This window comes from Crocodylus siamensis, chromosome 6, assembly GCF_052110815.1.
Source record: "Crocodylus siamensis isolate JL-2025a chromosome 6, ASM5211081v1, whole genome shotgun sequence".
Lineage (NCBI taxonomy): Eukaryota > Metazoa > Chordata > Crocodylia > Crocodylidae > Crocodylus > Crocodylus siamensis.
Window position 1 is genome coordinate 82,723,602 of NC_143400.1, and position 19,730 is coordinate 82,743,331.

The 19,730-nt window shown below is 43.0% G+C and overlaps 1 protein-coding gene across 10 annotated transcripts in view; it reads left to right on the top strand.

Annotated features, from left to right (window-relative positions):
• Positions 1–19,730, top strand: part of LOC149863074 (uncharacterized) — a 347,984-nt gene that overhangs the window by 300,608 nt on the left and 27,646 nt on the right. For all 10 annotated transcript variants that reach the window (XR_016443055.1, XM_090052663.1, XM_090052665.1 and 7 more), the window contains 7 exons: positions 55–183; positions 6,839–6,967; positions 8,632–8,760; positions 8,847–8,975; positions 10,666–10,794; positions 15,140–15,268; positions 16,512–16,643. Coding sequence is in view for 9 of the 10 variants with exons in the window: in XM_090052663.1 (XP_089908789.1) it covers positions 55–183; positions 6,839–6,967; positions 8,632–8,760; positions 8,847–8,975; positions 10,666–10,794; positions 15,140–15,268; positions 16,512–16,643 (906 nt within the window). In the remaining variant the exon portion in view is untranslated. The remainder of the gene's footprint in view (positions 1–54; positions 184–6,838; positions 6,968–8,631; positions 8,761–8,846; positions 8,976–10,665; positions 10,795–15,139; positions 15,269–16,511; positions 16,644–19,730) is intronic.

The window sequence follows — 19,730 nt, forward strand, 5'->3', positions numbered from 1 at the left end:
AGACATGACATGAAGAAATTGGAACTGTGTTAAAAACTTATTTTCTACTTTCAGCTTGCCCAGATGGATTTTTTGGACTTGACTGCCACCAGGTGTGTGAATGCAAGAATGCTGCCAGCTGCAACCACATTATAGGAACATGCCACTGCCTCCCTGGGTGGGTGGGAGCAAAATGTGACCAATGTACGTATAACACCAAGTCTGCAAGACCCTTTCTTCCTGAAGTCTAAAATATGTTCTTTATTAAATGTACAAGAATCTTACACAATAGACTGATTAGATAAGTCACATTTCTTCCCAAGGATCCCATAAATGGGAATAATTTTAGGTTTTATTTCCTCTACTTCTGTTGAAACATAAAATTGTAAGCATTTTGTTGAATGTCCTATTAGTTTTTAGATAACAGAATCATGTTATGTAGTATGATCAAGCCTGTTACTTTTTGTGAAGCTGTAAATGGTGAAATATTATATCTTTGTTTCTGGTAGGTGTCATCTAATTACTGATTTTAAAAGTGACAAATTACATAAGCACAATGGTGGAAAAAAATCAAAGCTAGGATTATTTTATTACTTGGACGGGGTAAAATGGTTTCTTAAAATGGCATTTGCAAAATGATTAGTTTGAAATTTCAAAACTAGCAATACTGAGCTCTCCCACAACCCTGCCGTATCTGTTTGGTTCTTGGTTTGGTTTTATTTTGGTTTGTTGTCAGTTATGTTTTCTACATAGGTAGAAATCAGCCCCCAGCTCTGGGAGGTAACTAGTTCTTTTCCTTATCTTCCTGGCATGACTTGTAGGCATCACTGAACCTTCTTGTTAGCAGGATGCAATGCAGGTGTTTTCTTTGCCTCATTAAATTTTATCCCTTCAAACCTTAAAGGTAAAACCCTGGGTTCCATTGACTTCAGTGAGACCAGGATTTCACCAAAAATGTAATTACTCTACAGCAAAGAGTACTGGAGCTGAGGGGCAGCATCATAAAGAAACCAATTGTTATTGCTGAAGTGGATGGTACAGGTCTCCTCCAACTTACAAATATCATGTTCCTCGCAGTAGAAGATTGGGGTTTAATGCAGACAGGAAGAGGGGAACGATACTCTTGTTTAACTAGTCCCCCTCCTGCTTCTCACTTTCTAGTAACGTTTCCTGTAACCTCTCCAGATGTGCATCCCGATTTGATCAACCTTCATTGCAGCTTCCTGCTACAGTTCACATGACAGGACTGACCTGGTCCCATATAATACTCCATAGCTCCTCCTGACAGTACTCTACCTCCTTCCTGTAATGTCATCTCCACATCCATGCCCAAACACAACCATCCCTTCCATCAAAAGGCCTCTCTCAAACTCTCCAAAATCCTGTTCAGACCAGCTCTCTAACTCCAGAAACACAGCTCGGGAACCTTTACCTTGTCATCCCACCTACTGCTCGTATACCCCATCAGTTCCAACCCCGTCTGCAACCTTAGAACCTTTTCCGCTTAAAAACACCTGGCTGAGCTTTCCACCCTCCGCTTAATGAATTAATTGAAATTTTTCCTTTCAATAGAAGTAGCTGTTTCTACCATGTGTCCACAGGGTCTATAGAATCTAACACCATTGAATTATGTCCGTACTGTTTGGGAGCAGAGGTGTTGCTGAGCAGGTGTGATCCCTGTTTCTTGGTTGCAGTCCATTTACGCTGCCCTTCAAAAGAGGCACAAAGTTAGCAATCTGTCAATGGAGTCCTTGACTGCTCTGTAAATTGTATTAAATATGGGAAGCTTTGTTCCTACGTATTTTATTAAATTCAATTAAGAAATGAAGCCCTTTGTCATAGGCCTTGCATACCCCCCACCTCCCGTACTCACATAAGAAAACAACTATTTATTCTCTTGGACTGCAACCATTAGAGCTTTATGCTATTTTTGATTTATTCTTTACCCTAGTTAAGATGCCAAAACCTTCAAGACTTTTGTTGCTTGCAAGAAAAAAGGTAAGGTTAAATAACAATGCAAAGGGGTAACCTGTTTTTCTCTTAGCTAAACAATGAATCTTCATTTTGATTTTAAGACTGACTACTAATGCCTTGTACTACATGGATGACTTTGCAGGTTCGTCCAAAGGTTGCTAATAAAATGTATGAAAGTGGCCCGTTTCCAAGTAATCTGACCATGGATGACATTGTATTTATATCACAGCCATTATTGAGGGTCTTGGTAATGGGGAACAGGGGTAAGGTTTGGAGAGAACCTAATTTACACAGCCATTGATTTGATCTAAGACTTAATACTGTTAAGAGCTGCTGGCTTAGAGAAGTTCCAGTGTACAAATGAAAAAGCTTTCAAAATTGACAGGAGAGGATGCAGCCTGTCTAGAGAGAACTTGTAAACATGGAAGGATAAAATGAATGAGTCAATCTTGTTCTTTTACTGTGTAGGGAGCGGGGACCAGCAATGCAATTAGAAAACTGTTCCCACATTGAGTCAAACTTTGGCAGTATTTACAAGCTTCTCTCATTGTTTGAGTTTGTGTATTTCTAGAAGTTTAGAAATAATAGAGATAATCCATCCCCCAAGGAGCAAAATGTCTAAGGAATCTGTAAGGAAAAAAGTCAAGTAGTTAATATTGATAACTCCAGGGTCAGTTCTTCCTAGCTTCTAATTTGGAGGTAGGCAAGGATATGGGGAGAAACTTAAAGGAATTCAGACTCCCCTACATAAACAGATGATCAGGATTTACCCCACAGTTGATGGCACTATAAGCATGTGTTTGTTTAATGTGTTTGCACACCTGCCACATATAAGGTAATATGATCTGCTTGTCAGTAGGGCTGTGTGAAATGGCACCGTTCCAATTTGACTTGCGTTTTGATGGAACGGCGTTTCGTTTTGAATTCCATTTCGATTCGAAACTGCTCTTCCATTTCATTTCATCAACACAGTTTTGCTGTTTCAACTCTTTTTGACATTTCGCCCATAGGCTATAATGGGGAAGCTTGAAACCGCCTATAATGTCATTTCTGACCTGATTTGGATGAAACGTACAGGAATGGTAGCCCCTTCTGAGGGCATGAAGCCTGCCAAGTTTCAAGGAGACAGGTGCAGGAGTTTGGGGGAAACTGCACCTCAAGCTGCTGACAAGCAAAACTTGTGACGTGGGTGACACTGTGTGTGTGTTAAGGCGCAGCAGGGTGAAAACTGCAGGCATCCTAGCCCCTGCTGAGGCCATGAAGCCTGCCAGCTTTCAAGGAGAGAGGTGCTGGGGCTTCTGGGTTCTGGACCCCTGCGTCTCTGGCTGCTGACAGGCAAAACTTGTGACATGGGTGGGTGACACTGTATGTGTTAAGGTGTGCCCTCGCTCAACTGACACCAAGGCAGAGAGCAGGGCAGTTCAAACAATGCTGCCTTTTATGCAGTTTTTTTCAACCCTCCCCCAGAGCGCTGGGAGTGGAAGGGACCTCAGGGAAGGATCACAGTCACTGGCCAGCTACACAGTCAATAATGAGAGCAGTCCTTCCCCACCCCACCCCGCTTACCCCTCTTCCTCTTCCCTCTCTTTACTTTAGTTTCTGTTTCCCTGCAGGCAAGCCCAGCTTGAGCTTCGAAACTTGAAACATTTCGAAAATTTCAAAATGTTTCGACCTGCCTTGTTGTGTTTCGAGGCTGTTTCGAAGCTCTGTTTCATTTCCATTTTGCTATTTCGAGCTCAAAATGAGATGAAACTGCCAGTGAAATTTTGCACAGCCCTACTTGTCAGTACTCCTCTCCAGTTAGCTAGGGCATGTGCTGTAGTCAACAATAATTGCTACCCAGGTGCATACAATAGAGTTCTGCTCTGAATCTACCCCTGGCTCTTGCACTGGGTGTGTGGCCAGCACTGTCCAGGCTCCAGGAAATGGGGAGACATTGCCTTCCTGGAAACCTTTTTAAACAACAGCACCTGAAGAAGGAAACCATTTTGAGATTTGGATCCATTGTAATGTTTGTCCCAAGTGGTCTAAATTGTAATTCAAGCCTTGCAGGGAGTAGTCAGATCACTGCTTTGTTGGAGTCTTTCACACATCCCTCTCCGTCTTTGTTCTGTCTTGAGTGTTTGTGTCAGCATTTCCTGGAATCTGCTCGCCGGAACAGCTGGAGGGGCAGCATTTGTTTTCAAGTAATCAGATTGCTGGCACTGTGCTGGAGGATGTTGAAAAATAGTTCTGATGTCATGGGATTTGAATTGATGTTAGCTAGCTATGTGAAGCATTTTATACTGGTATCTGATTATAGGATACATCGGTAGCAATGCCTTTAGTTAAGCTTGGCTAATGCTTTCCATTTTAAGACCGTTTTCTGTTGTTTGTAACGTGGCCAAATTTCAACCATTTGGGTTGACATTTTCCCTTCAGGAATATGTCTTAGGCTGAATTTGGGGGAGGGGGGTCGGAAGTTCTGGCTAAAATACTGCCACTGTTTCCAAGAATGAGATTATGGAAAAAATATTGTTTTACCCATTCAAAGAAATAAACTTACAACCAGTTAATTGAGAAGCAGCATTACCTCAATGTTGTGGGAGTGGGAACTTAACACTCAGTATCCCTTTGAGGCAAATGTGCTTTTTGCTATTCCCACAGACACGCACCCAAATTGTAGCTAAGCCTCCAAAAATAATCAGAGCTTGCACGTGCTCAACAGAAGCTTGCTAGAGTTGAACATCTAAAGTCTCCCAAGACTGTGTCTGCAAGGAGCACACCCCACCCTAGGCCTGTGTGGGCTAAGCAAGGGTTTCCTGCAGTTGCCCTTTCTGGTGGCCAGGAATACAGAACTGGCTTCGGATAGCGAGACCAGAGAGGCTGTTTCTCCTGTGTGCTCAGCTAAGGTACACATTATCCACCATAAGTTTGGCACTTCTTAGGATGCTTTAAAGAAACATTTAATGTAAGCTAATTGAAGCCAAAATGTCTGTGATAACACACTGAGTTTTTCCCATTTAATAAGTGGTTGGCTCCCTACCAAAGTTTCTTTGGCATCTAGGCTCATTTGAGCCCTCATTCGGAGCAATAAGAAGGGTACAAAGAGACTGCAGTTTAAGAACTTTGCTTATGGGATCCCAAAGAAAGATTATAGTACTGAGGGGTAACACTGAAAGTTGGAAGAAATTTAGACATTTAAACCTTGCTCCCCCTCTTCCCTTTGCATTCCTCACTGAAATAGCACTCTGTGATGCTTTGCTTTATCACTAGAGAAGCCTGAATAAAATAGCTTGATTATTTCACGTGCTGTCTCATTTCTCTAATAGCAATTCCTCTGCTAAGCGGGATAGCCAACAGATGAGCCAAGCAGACTTATACTCTGAATGAGAGAGGAAAACATTTAATTTTCCTCTCCAGGAGTTTCTGCTTTTGTTCTAGAATTTCCAATTTACTGAAAAACCTCATCTGTCACCCTGGTAGGTATGACAAGCCATTCATAGTAGTCAAAGGACCTGCTCACAACCTGTTTTGCCCATATGATACGCCTTGCAGGCATATTTAATTCTGTCCCTATAATTGGACTAAAGCTTAGAGAGAGAATTGGAGTCTTAATTTGGTGGTGATAATATTTGAACTTTATTTATTATATAGATTTTTTTTTAACTATTTTGCAACCAAGTAGCTTAACTTGCTCGTAGTGTTGTAGCATGAATAAGACCCAACAGATGAAAATAAAGGTTGTATTTAAAGGGAGCTACCAGTGAAATGTCATCCATGCAAATCACAGCTGGGACCAAAGACCTCAACCAGCAAGCTAAGGGTAATGAAAAGACCAAATGCTGGCAACTAGATTCATCCCCCAAGTGAAGAAAATTCCATTCTCCTGCTCTTCCCCCAGGGATGTGTCCTTCATGCAAGACTACATTTTAGTCTATAAACTGACCCTCTAAAATGCTAGGGATTTTGATGAAAGGTCAAAGTTTGGACCCAATCCTCGACAGGTCTGTGCACCCAAGACAGAGGGAGCAAAGAGTAGGTTAGGCCACCGACTACCAGGCTTTTGTGTCTTTTCACAGCTGGAATGCTAATAGCAATTGCTATTTCTACAGAAAACTCAGGGGTGACACCCATTGACAGTAAAATGAAACACTACATACATAAGGCAAAAACAAAAAAGCACCTGATTCTTTTACCTCAGCCAGCTATTATAAGGCAGTCCAACTTTTCTACTTGAAATATCTTTATGTTCTGGGGTGGTACTTTAGAAAACAGTGAAATATGTGCTCTACCTATGCTCTACCATGGAGGGACATCCGTGACAGTGAAGACTACATCTCTCCTAAAATGCCACTTTTTATGGCAGGCAGTACTAGTACAGAAGCATAGATGTGTGTCTGTGAGATACTGTATTAAGTTTCACCTGGGAGGCAGCTGCTTACATTGTGTGATCATTCCTCTCTGACCGAAGAATAAGGCTCTGAGTGAACTGATGCATCCAACTGTGAAAAATGAACAATGAAAACAATGAAGTTGTCAGTTCTCTTACCAGGATGCAAATAAATAACCAGCCTGTCAAATAGGCTGCTCTGCTGGACCATTAGTTTAATACAAAGACATTCCGAGGTACGGGGACATGACAGCTGATCTATCACCCGAGTGATTCCAGTCTTTGATAAAAGTCTGTTCAGAACGGGTTATGATACATATTTTTAAGCTCATATTATTTAATGTCAGGCATGGCTAATACATGAACTTGTGTACCTCAGCGATGTGGGAAATGTGTGGTAAGAAGCCAATTTCTAACTGATTTCCTTAGCTTTGGGTTATGTCTGAATTTTGCTCAGTATGACGCCTCCTTTGATGGGTTGTAACTGAATTTTATGGGTTTCTCTCTTTGCAGCCTGCCAGGGTGGCAGTTTTGGGGAACGCTGTAGTCACATTTGTAATTGTCACAATGGAGCGCTCTGTGATCATGTAACTGGGACATGTATTTGTAGAGCAGGCTGGAGAGGAGCTACTTGCCAGGAAGGTACAGTGAACATTTAATTTCAGTTGCAAGAAGAATATGGAAGAGAAAAATAAAGTTTTCGATTCAGAACTTTTTATTAGTATTGAAACTCAGTTTTTACGCTGTTGTCAAACTGCTTTTGATCTAAAGACTATTATCTAAAATAGGTGTACATTGTAAGAGCCTTCCTGCTAAGGTTTTCAAAACTGCTTTGCAGATTTAGTCAGACAAATCCTCTTAATGTCAGTGCTGAATGTTTTTGCAGAATGCCTTAATTAAATTCCAGTATGGGTCTTCAGTGTAACCTGTCTTAAGTGAAGGGGCAGAAATACTAGCTGAGATTAGTCTTTTAGTAACCAGCTTGTGGATTGTCATTTAATAAGAGAGGTGTTTTGCATATGCAGAAATGGCAGTGCAAGCTGTAGGAAAATAAAGATGGAATTAAGAACCGGAAGCATTTCGAATTCAGCATGTCACTTCCCTAGTAATATGTGAACAGCTAGGAGAGGTCCCCACATACATAGTCCAGAAAAAGCAGAAAAGGATCCACAAGTCAAAGGATACAAGGTGTTCCCAGGGATAAGTGGTTTAGCTCAAAGAGATAAAGTGACCTAGGACAGTGGCGCTCAACCTTTTGACTCTGCAGGCCACATGAGTGCCACAGAACCTGTCTGCAGGCTGAATTAGGCCCCGCGCCACCTTAACTGGCCCCTGCATGTGAGGATCAGGCCTTAGGGCCCTACGCTGCCACCACATCCTGGGACCACGCCCTATGCTGTGTCCACACCCAGCATCCGTCCCCATGGCCCTGCACTACCTCCATCCAGCCCCACGCATTGGATCAAGACTCTGATTGCCCTGTGCAATCAATATAATGTTCAGGGCTGCAGTCTACTGGCATCTCTGTGGACTTGTGGGGAGCCTCATGGGCCCAATGGACCTGTCTGATGAACTTGAGTTCAAAGCACCCCACCACTGTTTTTCAGTGTGGGGACACTGATACACATCACACTCCAGGTGCTTTTAATGAGCACAGCTCTCAGAGCTGCTCTAATTAACACCCCCCCCCAACACGCGCATGCACGTACACATACACACACACCCACCCACCCACTCCCCTCCTGGAATATATCTATAAATGTCTTAACGTGTTGAGATCATGATTTTAGGACATAGTTAATCACTTTCTTCACATGCCCTTAATCTTCATTAATAGTAACTTCTTTCAGATTTTAGTTTTATTCTTTAGAACATTACATTAATGTATTTCCATTTGCTTCAGTATTGAGTTACTTCTAATTAACTCCCATGTAAGTCAGCCGTGATCATTTCCTGTAGGTCATATCCAAATCTGACTTTGAGCCACTTGCACAATCAGCAGGACTGTACAAAGTGTAAAGAGATTTAGGTTCTATGTTTTTTCTCTCGCATTGATTTGCTTAAAAGGTGGTGCTTTTCTTTATTGTTAAACATTTCCTTATCTTGATTTCCTAACTGTTTGGGATTCTGAATGTTGCAGAAACCTCTAAATAAATTAACATTTAGTGTTTAAATTATAAGGTGAAGGAATGTGGAGTATTGACTGTGCCAATGTTAGCACGAATTCAGCAGTCTGTATGGCTTCCTGTTTGTGTAGTCTATGCATACTTTTTTTTAACAAAAGTTTTCAATTTTAATTATTGCAGCCTGTCCTCCTGGTTTGTATGGTGTGAACTGCGTGCAGCCCTGTATTTGCCACAATCGGGCTACATGTGACCGTGTATCTGGAGTGTGCATTTGTCCCAAGGGCTGGACAGGGATAGCCTGTGAACTTGGTGAGTTCCAACATGTCCTCCATTGACTTTGTCTAGATGTCTTGATCCCTGGCAAATCTAGCAAAGATGCATCCTGTTGATTTCAGAGTGTCAAGAAGGGAAATACGGAGAGAGATGTGAGCAGAACTGCAACTGCAGCAATGGTGGAGTTTGTGACCGATACTCAGGGAAATGCAGCTGCCAGCCAGGTTGGATTGGAAGCCAGTGTGATGTTGGTAAGGTGATTCATTTCTTTATTTTGAGTTTTTGGGTGTCCGTGTCAAATCGACTCTCTGCCTTAATCAGATTAACTCTGTCATCCAAGACAGAGTTACTTTCTCCCTTTAAATTTAAACTTAAATGTTTTATTTATTGTATGTAATTATAGGGATCAGCCTGTGAATCAGGAGTTCTGCATTGAAGTTCTTGCTCTGTTACAGACTTCTTGTATGACCCTGGGCAATCACTGAATATTTCTGTGCCTTTATCCCTTGTCTGTGGGGAAAAAAGGATCACTTCCTTACCTCACAAGGTTGTTACAAGGATTAATAGATTGTGTGACTCAGGCCTCATCTACACTTACACTTAAGACATGATTAACCAGTTAATCACATCCTAAGCTGTCACATGACCACAAATTCAATCAATGAATGGTGTGGTAAGAGGAGAAATAAGGCACAAAGTTATTCCACAATATATGTGGAATAACATTATGGCTTTGTACTGTCATACCATTAATTGGATGTGTGGCCAGGGCCCCCTGTGGCTGGGCCCATGTGCACCCCAGAACCTGGGGGCTCCCAGCCGCTGGGATGTCCCAGTCAGCCCCCTGGCTGGGAGACCACAGCTGATATGGGCTTCCATCTGTGTGGGGGTGCTCCTGGAGCACTCCCGAATCTGGGAGATTGCATACAGCTTCTGGGGTACAGCATTTGCCACTGCCAGAGCCAAGCAAGTAAGTCCTGGTAGTGAGAGGGATGGGAGTGTAGCTTTGGTTGGGGGGAGAAGGTCAGGAGGCTAAAAGTAGCCTCTGTTCCCCTCCAGCCCCCAGCAAAACCCTATGGATTGCACCTGTCCCCTCCTCACCCATGGGTCACACCTGCCTCCTGACCCCACCCACAGGTCACGCCTGCCCCCTGACCCCTCACAGGTCATGCCTGCCCCCACCACCTGCAGGTCATGTCTGTCCCCCACCCCTTGTGGGTAGCGCCTGCCCCCACGCCCCGACAGACCCCTGATCCCCTCCAGCCTGCTGGCCCTCCAACCCCCTTGCTAGCTCCCCCATCCTGATTTACCTGATATTGGGCAGCCATTTTAAATGGATTTAACGTCCCCCTAATGCCCCCGGATGTCTGTACTTACCCAGGATCATGCTGGCTCTGCCACTGCATGGCACAAGATTACACAGCAAGTCGCACCTGACTCTTTATGATGCTTCCAAAATACTGAGAATGTAGAAGTCACATTATTCAGCGAGAATCATAGGAAGCTGAAATGTAGGCTTCTTATTTCTGTGTATCTGAGTTTGTTTTATAGCTTTCTGAAGACCTTTAAGATAAGAACTGTACAGGTATAATATGCTGTCATTATTAATGAGATATGATGTTGTTCAAAATGTACAGGGAAGCATAGAAGCCTAAATTGTGTTACCCTTACTATATAATCCATTCTCATCTACAAATTTTTAGATTGCTATTAAGACTTTACAATCATTCATGTCCATGTTGACTAGGAGTCAGGACTGAATGTAACAATTTTTTATATGCCTTCTGTATAGACTCTTTAAATGATACATTCTGGTCCTGTGGTTTTTCAGTATAGATCACCTCAATGTGTGCCATATAAAGGCTGATGGCTTGCGCATTCTTTATACATATTTGAAAAAACAATTATTCTGAACATCTCCACATGTCCTTCTCCTCCTAGTCTGTCCCTCTGGCTTCTTTGGAGAGCAGTGTAAAGAACGGTGTGACTGCGAGCACAGCTTGTCCTGCCACCATCAAACTGGAGTGTGTCACTGTGATAAAGGATGGCGAGGAAAACAGTGCGACAAACGTGAGTTCCTCCTAAGTATACTGAAAAAACATCTTCCTGACATACCACATCTTATGTTAAGACTCCAGTCCTTACACCCATGCATAATCTCACTGAAATCAGTAGGAGTTAAGGGAGTTCAGGACTTTACAGAATTAAGCCATAAGAAATATGTTTCTGTGGGGATATGGTAGTTTTCTACTTCTCCACAACTCAAGCTACAATTTCCCTGTCAGCAGATTTTCATGATGTTATTTCACATTATTATGATATTTAACATTCTTTCATGCCAAATACCATCTGTTCCCAAGACTAGCAATTCATCACCTTCCAGTACCAAAAAAGAACACTAAATGTTAGCGTCTTGATTCTGATCACTAGTACATGGGCCCAGTGCTGTTCAATGTGTTTATTAACAATTTGGGTGCTAGCATAGAACTCTTCTTGAGCAAGGTTGCGGAAGACACAAATCTGGGAAGGATTGTAAACACGTTGGAAGATGCAAGTGCAATTCAGAAGGATCTTGGCAGACTGGAAAGTTGGGCTAGAACTAACAGAATGAGTTCAATATGAACAAATACAAGGTGCTACACCTCAAGAGAAATAATCAAAACCACAGATATAAAATGGGTGTAGCTGGCTGTATAGCAGCACTATGGAAGAGGCTTTGCGAGCCTTGGTAGACCACAGATTCAGTAAGAGTCTGTAGTGTGATGCAGTTGCACAAAAAGCCAATCCAGTTTTGGGATGCATTAATAGAAGCATTAGGGGTGCAGACAGAAGTGCAGCTCCCCACTGTAACTGAGAATGCTTTGCAGGAAGTGTTCTAAGTTTGAACAATCCCCTGGACCAAACAGAAGTTCACTGTTGGTTCCATTAGTGGGGGGGGAGTCTTGCTGCCGGCTGTAAGCATGCAGCTGGTTTCCCCTAGCAACGCCCCCTTCTCCCTGCCAGCCCACACTGTTTTCAGAATGGGAGGGGGGGAAGGGAGCTGAGGGAGCTCATTCTAGGTTCCTCAGCTGGCTTTGGAGGATGGGGTAGGTGAATTGGAGCTCCCCCCACCCCATCTCAGGGGTCTCCAAAACAGCTTCCTGATCCTCTAGCTGGGGCTGAAAACCCCCAAACTGAATGTATTCTTCTCCCTTTCCCCCTTCCCATTCTGAAAACAGCAACAGGCTGGGAGGCAGCGCAGGCACAAGTTACAGAAGACGCTCTGTTTTGAAGCATCTTCATCTGAACCCTCACGCAATGAGGGTTCAGATTTTTACCCTATCAGCCATTTTTTAAGTGGTCTGCAGCAGTTTGAAGTGGTCTGCAACACTTGTGTTTGCTCACTTCTATAAACCACTTCCTGTGACCAGATCAGGTGAAAATTGTCATTTCTGTCTGCACCCTAGGTACAAGATGTAGGAGGTGATAGTGCCTCTATACTCAGCACTAGTTAGGCTTCATCCATAGTACTGTGTGTAGTGCTGGGCTCCGCATGTTAAAAAGCAATTGGAGAAATTAGAGAGGCAACAGAGATGGTCAAGGACTTGGAAGGCAAGTCATATGAAGAGATGCTGAAGGAGCATGTTCAGCTTGCAGAAAAGGCTCTTAAGAGGAGACATGATAGCAGTCTTCAAATACTTGAACAACTGCCATAAGGCAGAGGGGAAACATCTTTTCTCTCTTGCTGTAGAGAGGAGGACATGGACCAATGGCTTGAAATTGCAGCAAAGCAGATTTAGGTTGGATATCTGGAAAAACTTCACTACTAGAATACCAAGTAGTGGAATAGACTGACTAGGGAAGTTATGACCATCACTGGAAGTGTTCAGGAAGAGGTTGGAGAGCCACTGGTCAGGGATGACCTAGGCATAACTATGCCTATGTTCTGCTTGGCAGAATTCAATTTTTTATATATGTAATTTAGACAGATAATATCAATGTTTATTTGTAAGAATTTATTTCAATTTTTATCAATTTAAATTTTCAGGATTGCACAAAATTGGGAGTGGGGGGGCAGACAATTTATTGACAGTGTACAGTTTATTAATGACCGCTCCCTCATCTGCTGCGTCACTTCCTCTTCCTTTGTTCATCTTCCAGTTCCCTGGGGTTTCTGGGAGTTGCAGTGTGAATCAGCATGGTTCTGTAGAACTGCTTCCCCTCTCATCACACCTCCATCAGCCATTATTTTTCTTAAATCCCTTTTCTATAAATTTTGATTATTTATAATGGAAATATTTTTTCAGCAGTCTGTGAGTGTTAGGTGAAATTAACATTGACTAATAAAAATCAAATTCTACCAAGCCTACCTATGTTCTGCTATGGGTATTTCTCATGCTTCTAGACTTTGCTGGTTGGCCTCTCCTTGGCCCCTCCCCTTTCTGCTACATGTGTCAGCGTGTTTTTAAGCCTTTCTTAGAGGCATTGGGTGTTGGCTATAGCTAAGGCTGAGGACTTTGACTGGGATATAACAATGCTTCTGCTGGGACCAAAGCCAAAGGTTCCTGGGGGAGGCTCTTGCCCCTCCACTCAGGGTCAGACCAATCACCATTTCTGGGGTCAAGAAGGAATTTTACCCCATGGTCAAATTAATACAAGGGTGTGCGGGTTTTGCCTTCCTCTTTAGCAGGGGGTGTGGCCCTATACCCAGATCTCTTGAGCATTTGTTGACAACATCTCATAGAAGCAGGACATGGGTGGCTGTAGTTCTCATGCTTTACCTGTGGCAGGTTAGGTTGAAGGTAATCTTACGGAGAATTTAGATTACAGTGTAGGATATAGTGTGTAGGATGGTTTGGAAAGGGATGATCTTGCCTTAGAAACAGGTGCTTTAAAAACCAAGATGTTATCTTCTTAGGAAAAGCAAGAAGTATCCAAGTACAAGAGAAGACCTGATCTTGTCTCTCTTATCTCTTTAGTCTTTTATTCATGATATTTGTAGTTCAAGTCAAGTTCATATAAAGGTTCCTTGTGTGCATGATAAAAATGTGCATATTAAAGATGCGAATAAAATCGTACTCCTATCAAAATTGATAAGAATTTGTCAACTAAAAAGGGTTTAGCATTTCAGCTTCTATGATTGCAGGTCAGAATTTGTCTCCTGTCTGTGGAAATCCTGAGCAGCTGAACTTTTACTCCTTTTTGCAGTCAGTTCTCCAAAGAACATAGTTGTTTTGAAAACACTGCTATTTTTCATGTATATTCACTGTTTTGTCAACTTCTACAACATCTACTAAAGGATAGTATCTGGCCTTTAGTTATGTAACCCAGGTGGTACTCCAAATGGTACCCCCTCTCCAACTGAAGGAATCAAAGCAGGTGCACAAGCACTGTGGGGGGCGTAGGGACTCTCCTCCCGCTATAGAGCAGAGCCAGACCACCAATGGGGACTTAACCATATACCTTTTAATGCTGGGAACATAACAGGCATAAATCAGAGGGTATAGTGGACACTACAAGCGCCCCAAGGGGGCAGGATTCAACAAAGGTTAGACACTTAAAATCATTGACAGGGTTAACAAAATATAAAACACAAACAGCAGAACAAACAATATGGGTTGGTGAAATATAAAAAGGCACAAAATGCAAAATGTCAAATGACAAGGAAATATAGGGACCTTGGTACCTGGAAGGGGAAGAAGGGGGAAAAGTGGGGTGGGAGGGAACACAACGGCCCCTTTCCATTGCAAGAAGATTTGTTTCTTGTTATTTCACTCACCCCAAGTCACCTCAGCTGAGACTTGAACCTAGATCTCCCAGGTGGTAGGCAGGAACACTACCACACAGCCCCCACTGGTAGCACGGGCCTAGCCCGCTAGGGGTCTTGACCTTCCTGGAGCCCCGGCCTCATGTTGAGCTGCCTGGCCTCTGATTGGAGGAGCTGGAAGCAGAGCTGGAAACCTCTCAGGTCACTGCTCAGATCCTTCCTGGAGTGGGGGAGCCTCTCCTGCTGGCTGCAGCCTCTCGTAGGGGATCCTGGAGCCCAGCGGGGAGCCTCTCCTGCCAGCTGCACGCCACGCTGCTGAGGTCCCACTGCTGCCTGCAGGTCCTGCTCTTTCAGGCTCTTCCAGGGCACTGTTCCTGTCCTGCTGGCTCAGCTCTTGCCAGCTCTGTGAAGCTTCTTCCTTGTTGTCCCTTGCTGGTGTCTCCCCTGAGTCAGCCCATGCTTCCCCTTTTATCCCCCTCCAGGTGACCCAAGGAGCCAATCGGGACATGGGGAGGTGACTCTCTGGGGCCTGATTGGTGCAGAAAGGGAATTCCCTAGTCCTCCAATCATCTTTTGCCCTTTCAAAACCCCTGGGTTAGGTCACTGCCAGCCAGCCCCTCACATCTGCTAAACAGTTTGCTTTACTGAACATTGTTTTCTTTATTCCAGCTTGTTTGTCTGGGTACTATGGCATTAACTGTGCCCAGCATTGCAACTGTGCTTTGGGTACCCCTTGTTATCATGTGACTGGAGAGTGTGGCTGCCCTCAAGGATTTACTGGCTATGCCTGTGAAAAAAGTAAGTTGTCATAAAAGCATTCGACTAATTGCCCTTTAAAAATTCTGCGGGGGAATGAATCATTTGTTAAATAACTAAATAGCTGATATAAGCAGTAGGACAGCAAGACCTGTGCAGTAATAAAGGTGGCTTAGAACTTGAGAGCAGCATGTTGGATGCACAGCTTTCCAGCTGGCAGAGGAAGAAGACAGGGATTAAATTCATCACAGCTGGCATGAGTCGGAGCCAGCTCTGTTTGCTGTGCCCAATAGGCAATTCTGTCCTTTGAGAGGGGAGAGAATAGGGTCACCTCTGCCCTCCACTAGGTTCTGCTGGTGGGAGAACAGATTCCATTCTTGCCTGCCAGAGTTCTGCTGGGTTGTAATTATCTTTATTATCCTAATTAATAGCCATCACTGAATGTGGCAAAAACCCCAGCCATTCTGTAGTGACCCTGGAAAGCAATCTATGTTTCCGCTTTGATCCCAGCTCTGTAATTCCTATTTTGTGCTTTACTGCAGAATTTCCAAAATCTTTGCCTTGAGTATAATTTTTAACATAAAAAGAGTTGGTTATAGAGATTTTCAGTTAATATGTATGTCCTTAATTGATCTAAAAGTCTTTAAATGCTTTATTTGATGCTTCCCACACAGAGCATGATCCCCAGTCAGGGCTGTCTGATGTTAAAAGTAACAGAAATAATGATAAATAGCTATAATAAGCACCATTGCAGTATATTTTGTTGCACCAGTTTACCTCACCGGAGAATCAGGTCTAAATATAGCTGTGAGGGTGCTGAGGTACAGAAGTGAACACCTGTGTAAAAATCGAGGTGCAGTAAGATAGAAACATGTAGGCAGCGTGGCTGACAAATGACAAAATGCACTGCGTACAAATGTTTGCGCTAAAGCAGTCTTGCAAGTTTAAACCATTTGCACAAGGTACAATGTCTTAATCCATACATGTGGTCCCCTGTGAATTGTACTATTATTTTAGTCAATTTTGCCTGACATCTCCCTATGATTTTCTTTAGTGACAAGAAAATTGTTGCTGGCCCTTGACAGTTGGGTACAAATTGACTGAACAAAACAAAACCAAACAGTGAAGTAATCCCCAAGTAAATTTAATAAAACTCAAGTCCCAGAAGGCAACATACTTCTGTAGGCAGGGATCTTATTTAATAAATTTTAGCCTTCTCTTTGTGTGAATGTTGTAGTTACCAAGACAAATTTAATTCATTGGTTTACATTTCCTTGTCTCTAAGCTTGTTCACCAGGCACATATGGTAAGAACTGTAACCGAGTGTGTCAGTGCTCTGCAGAAAACGAGGAGTGTCACCCAGTCACTGGCAAATGCACCTGCCTACCAGGTTACTATGGAATTCACTGTGACCTCAGTAAGTATAATTCATGCTTCGAATTTTTTCTTATATTTCTTTTTAAAGACAAAGTTTGCATAATCAGTTAGGGACAACTGATTCTTAGGAGTTTTTTGGGGGGGTGGGGGGTTCCATATCTTCAGTCTTCAGTGAGACTCTTCCAGGAATAAAGCAGTTGTCTTTCTAAGCAAGGCTAGTTGAATTGGCACCTTTTTTGTAGGAATGAGGATTCTTTCCTAGAGACAAATGTTTTACATTTTTCCAGTCATTTTTGCTTCTGGCCCCTCCGTGGAAAGTAATATGAGCATGGTTTTGCACATACACATCTCCTCTGCAGCTGCATATGGATATGGTATAGCTCTCTTCCCTCAAAATACCAAAGCCAAAATGTTTCCCGAAAGCTTTGAGTGCTACTGTAAGGACAAATGGTTATTATAAAACAACAGAGTGCAATTGGCAATAAATCTAAAGTGATTCATAAAGTCGGTTAAATTGTATGGTCTTGTTAGGAACAATCAAATTAAACAAACTGTTATTTTAGATTGAAAACTAGCGGCTAGCTTGAAGGACCAAATGCCAATTGGCTGCATATTCCATCATAAAAAATATTCCCAGATCCACACACCTCACACTGATATTTTAGGAGATCAATAAAGTTGTTTGTGGTGGAATGTGGCAACTGAGGAAAAACACACACTAAAGTGACCAAAAGGAGACGGCCAGTTACTGTTGTATTTACAGCTTTAATTTAGGAGGGTTTTATGTTGTGGTCAGTAATATCCCTCTAAAGAATGAAACATTTTCTCCTTTCAAGCTCAGTCATTCTTTCCTTCCATTAATTGATCTTCCTCCATGTTGTCTAAGGAATCAGCTGAGCTCTATCTGTTGCCCTTCCAGACAACGATTTTGAGACTGAAACCAACAGCAATGAATGTGGCTCTAACCAAGAGTTAAAAACGGTGCTTAGCTCCTGGAATGGAATTAGATAAGAGGCTCACCCATTTCACAGGATTTCATCCATATCATCATCATGCTAACAGAAGTTATATTTAAGAAAGAATAGGGTCTGATTCTGCTCCTGTTTACATCAGCTTTATACCAGTACAATATTACTGGCTTCTGATTTATGTTAATATATGCAAAATCAGAATCAAGTCCTTGAAATTTTAATATAATCAATGTTGAAGTTATTAACATTTGAGGGCTTAAGTCCTTGACAGTGTCATTTTAAATATATTGAGTCAAGGTTGATGTGAAGCCCTGACTACTGCTGTGTTGGCTCTTTTGGGAGTAGTCAACATGTATGTGTACAAGGGGCCAGACTTTGACAATTTCATTGAAACATCCCTAAATAAAATGGAATAAGAAGCTCAAAATTTAGCCTTAGAATTTGGAAATGAAGGCAGTTAGACTTGCCATGATTTAGCAGAAATATTTACAGAGTGAAATGTGGGCTCCATTGAAATCAAGTGGGATTTTGGTCTTGACTTCATAGAGGAATGATTTAAACCAGAGTAAATGAGGCCTATTCATTCTTGATGAGGCCTGTTCATTCTTCAGAAGGGCTGGAGCTGCACAGTATCTTCTACTTCTCTATGAATCAATTGTAGACTGTTTAAGTTTTATGTCTCGTAAAACAAAGGGTCAGCCTTGGTCTCTAGGATAGGAATTTAGAGAGAGAATGCTCCCTCACATCTGCATTCTTCCTTTGTTTTATACTTTTCGCTCAATACTTTTGACCAGTCAGTGGCACAGTGTTGGAATGTAAACAGATTGCTTTAAAATTAGGATAACTTTTGTTGTAGGAACAGCCCTTGCAAGTATTCTAGGATCAGTTTCTGATCTCATATCATCTTGACACTGGGATTGTTTCAGTGTCTTTATTGGCTTTATTTATATTCTGCATACACACTGATGTAACTAAGATGAGAATTGGACCTAATCTATCCCACACTAAAGAAGCTTTCACTGTATTATGGAAAACTGGACTTAGTATCGGGAGCCACTCCCAATGAAAGTCAAGTTGGCTTTAATCCAGTCAGTGTGTGGTTGGATGCTGCTGGAAGCAGTTTCTGGCAGCAACTGCTTTTGTATAGTACTGTGCAAAAAGATTCAGGAAAATATCCTTAAAAGGTGTAGCTGGCTGAGAAGTTAATGCTCCAGGAGCCAAGAGCAACTGGGCTTTCATGTTCTCAAGTTCTGGAGTGAGAGTGAAGAAATGAAATAGTCTCTTGGCAGGATATGGAGGAAGCAGACAAGTATAGTAATAAGAAGCCCATCAGTTGTCCATAACTCAGTGGACAAGCAAGTTTGCCTGCATGTGGTCAAATTAGGGAGAGAAGAAAGAAAGACTTTTGACTTTTTAATTACTTTATTCAGGGGTTCAGGGATACAACAATGGTGGTCGCTTGCAAAGCGAAAGCACAAACAACTTACTACCAACCCAAAAACTAGATCGGACAAGTCTCTTTGTCCTCGGATCCAGAAACCAAATTGGGCAAGGGAGTTCGTTTTCCACACGGGAGCCACCCACACCCATTTTACTGCCCACAAAACTGCGTCCAACGCACACCAAATACCAGAGAACCAAAAGATCCGAGCCACAGACCGTCCGCAAAAGTGCGTCCCACGCACGCCAAATCCCGGGCCAAAAGAATCCCTGGAACAACCATACCACCAACACATCACACCATGACACACCCCTTCGTTGCATTTCCCGTTGTGTCTCACATGCTACGCGGTCGGCGTGCCGGCCACACAGTCCTAAACAATTCCGACCCTGCTCCATCCCATCATACACGTCATACAACCTTCAACTTCCACACAACAGAGAGCAAAAAAGCAGCCTGGAGAGGGCCCAGGACGCGGCAGAGCTGGAAGTCGCAGTTCGACACCGAGCCAGCCCGGTCGCCCAGACCGGTCATGACATCAGAGCGCGTATTTGAGACGGCCGTCCTCCACCCGGCACAGCGCGCCCTCAAGGGCCCAGCGCGCCTCAAAGGCGGGCACCACCCGCCGGAGCACAGCGTGCTCAAACTCCAGCGAGAGGCGCGCCTGCACCAGGAGGCGGAAAAGCCGCAGGGCATCATCTGAGCTGGTCCCGGC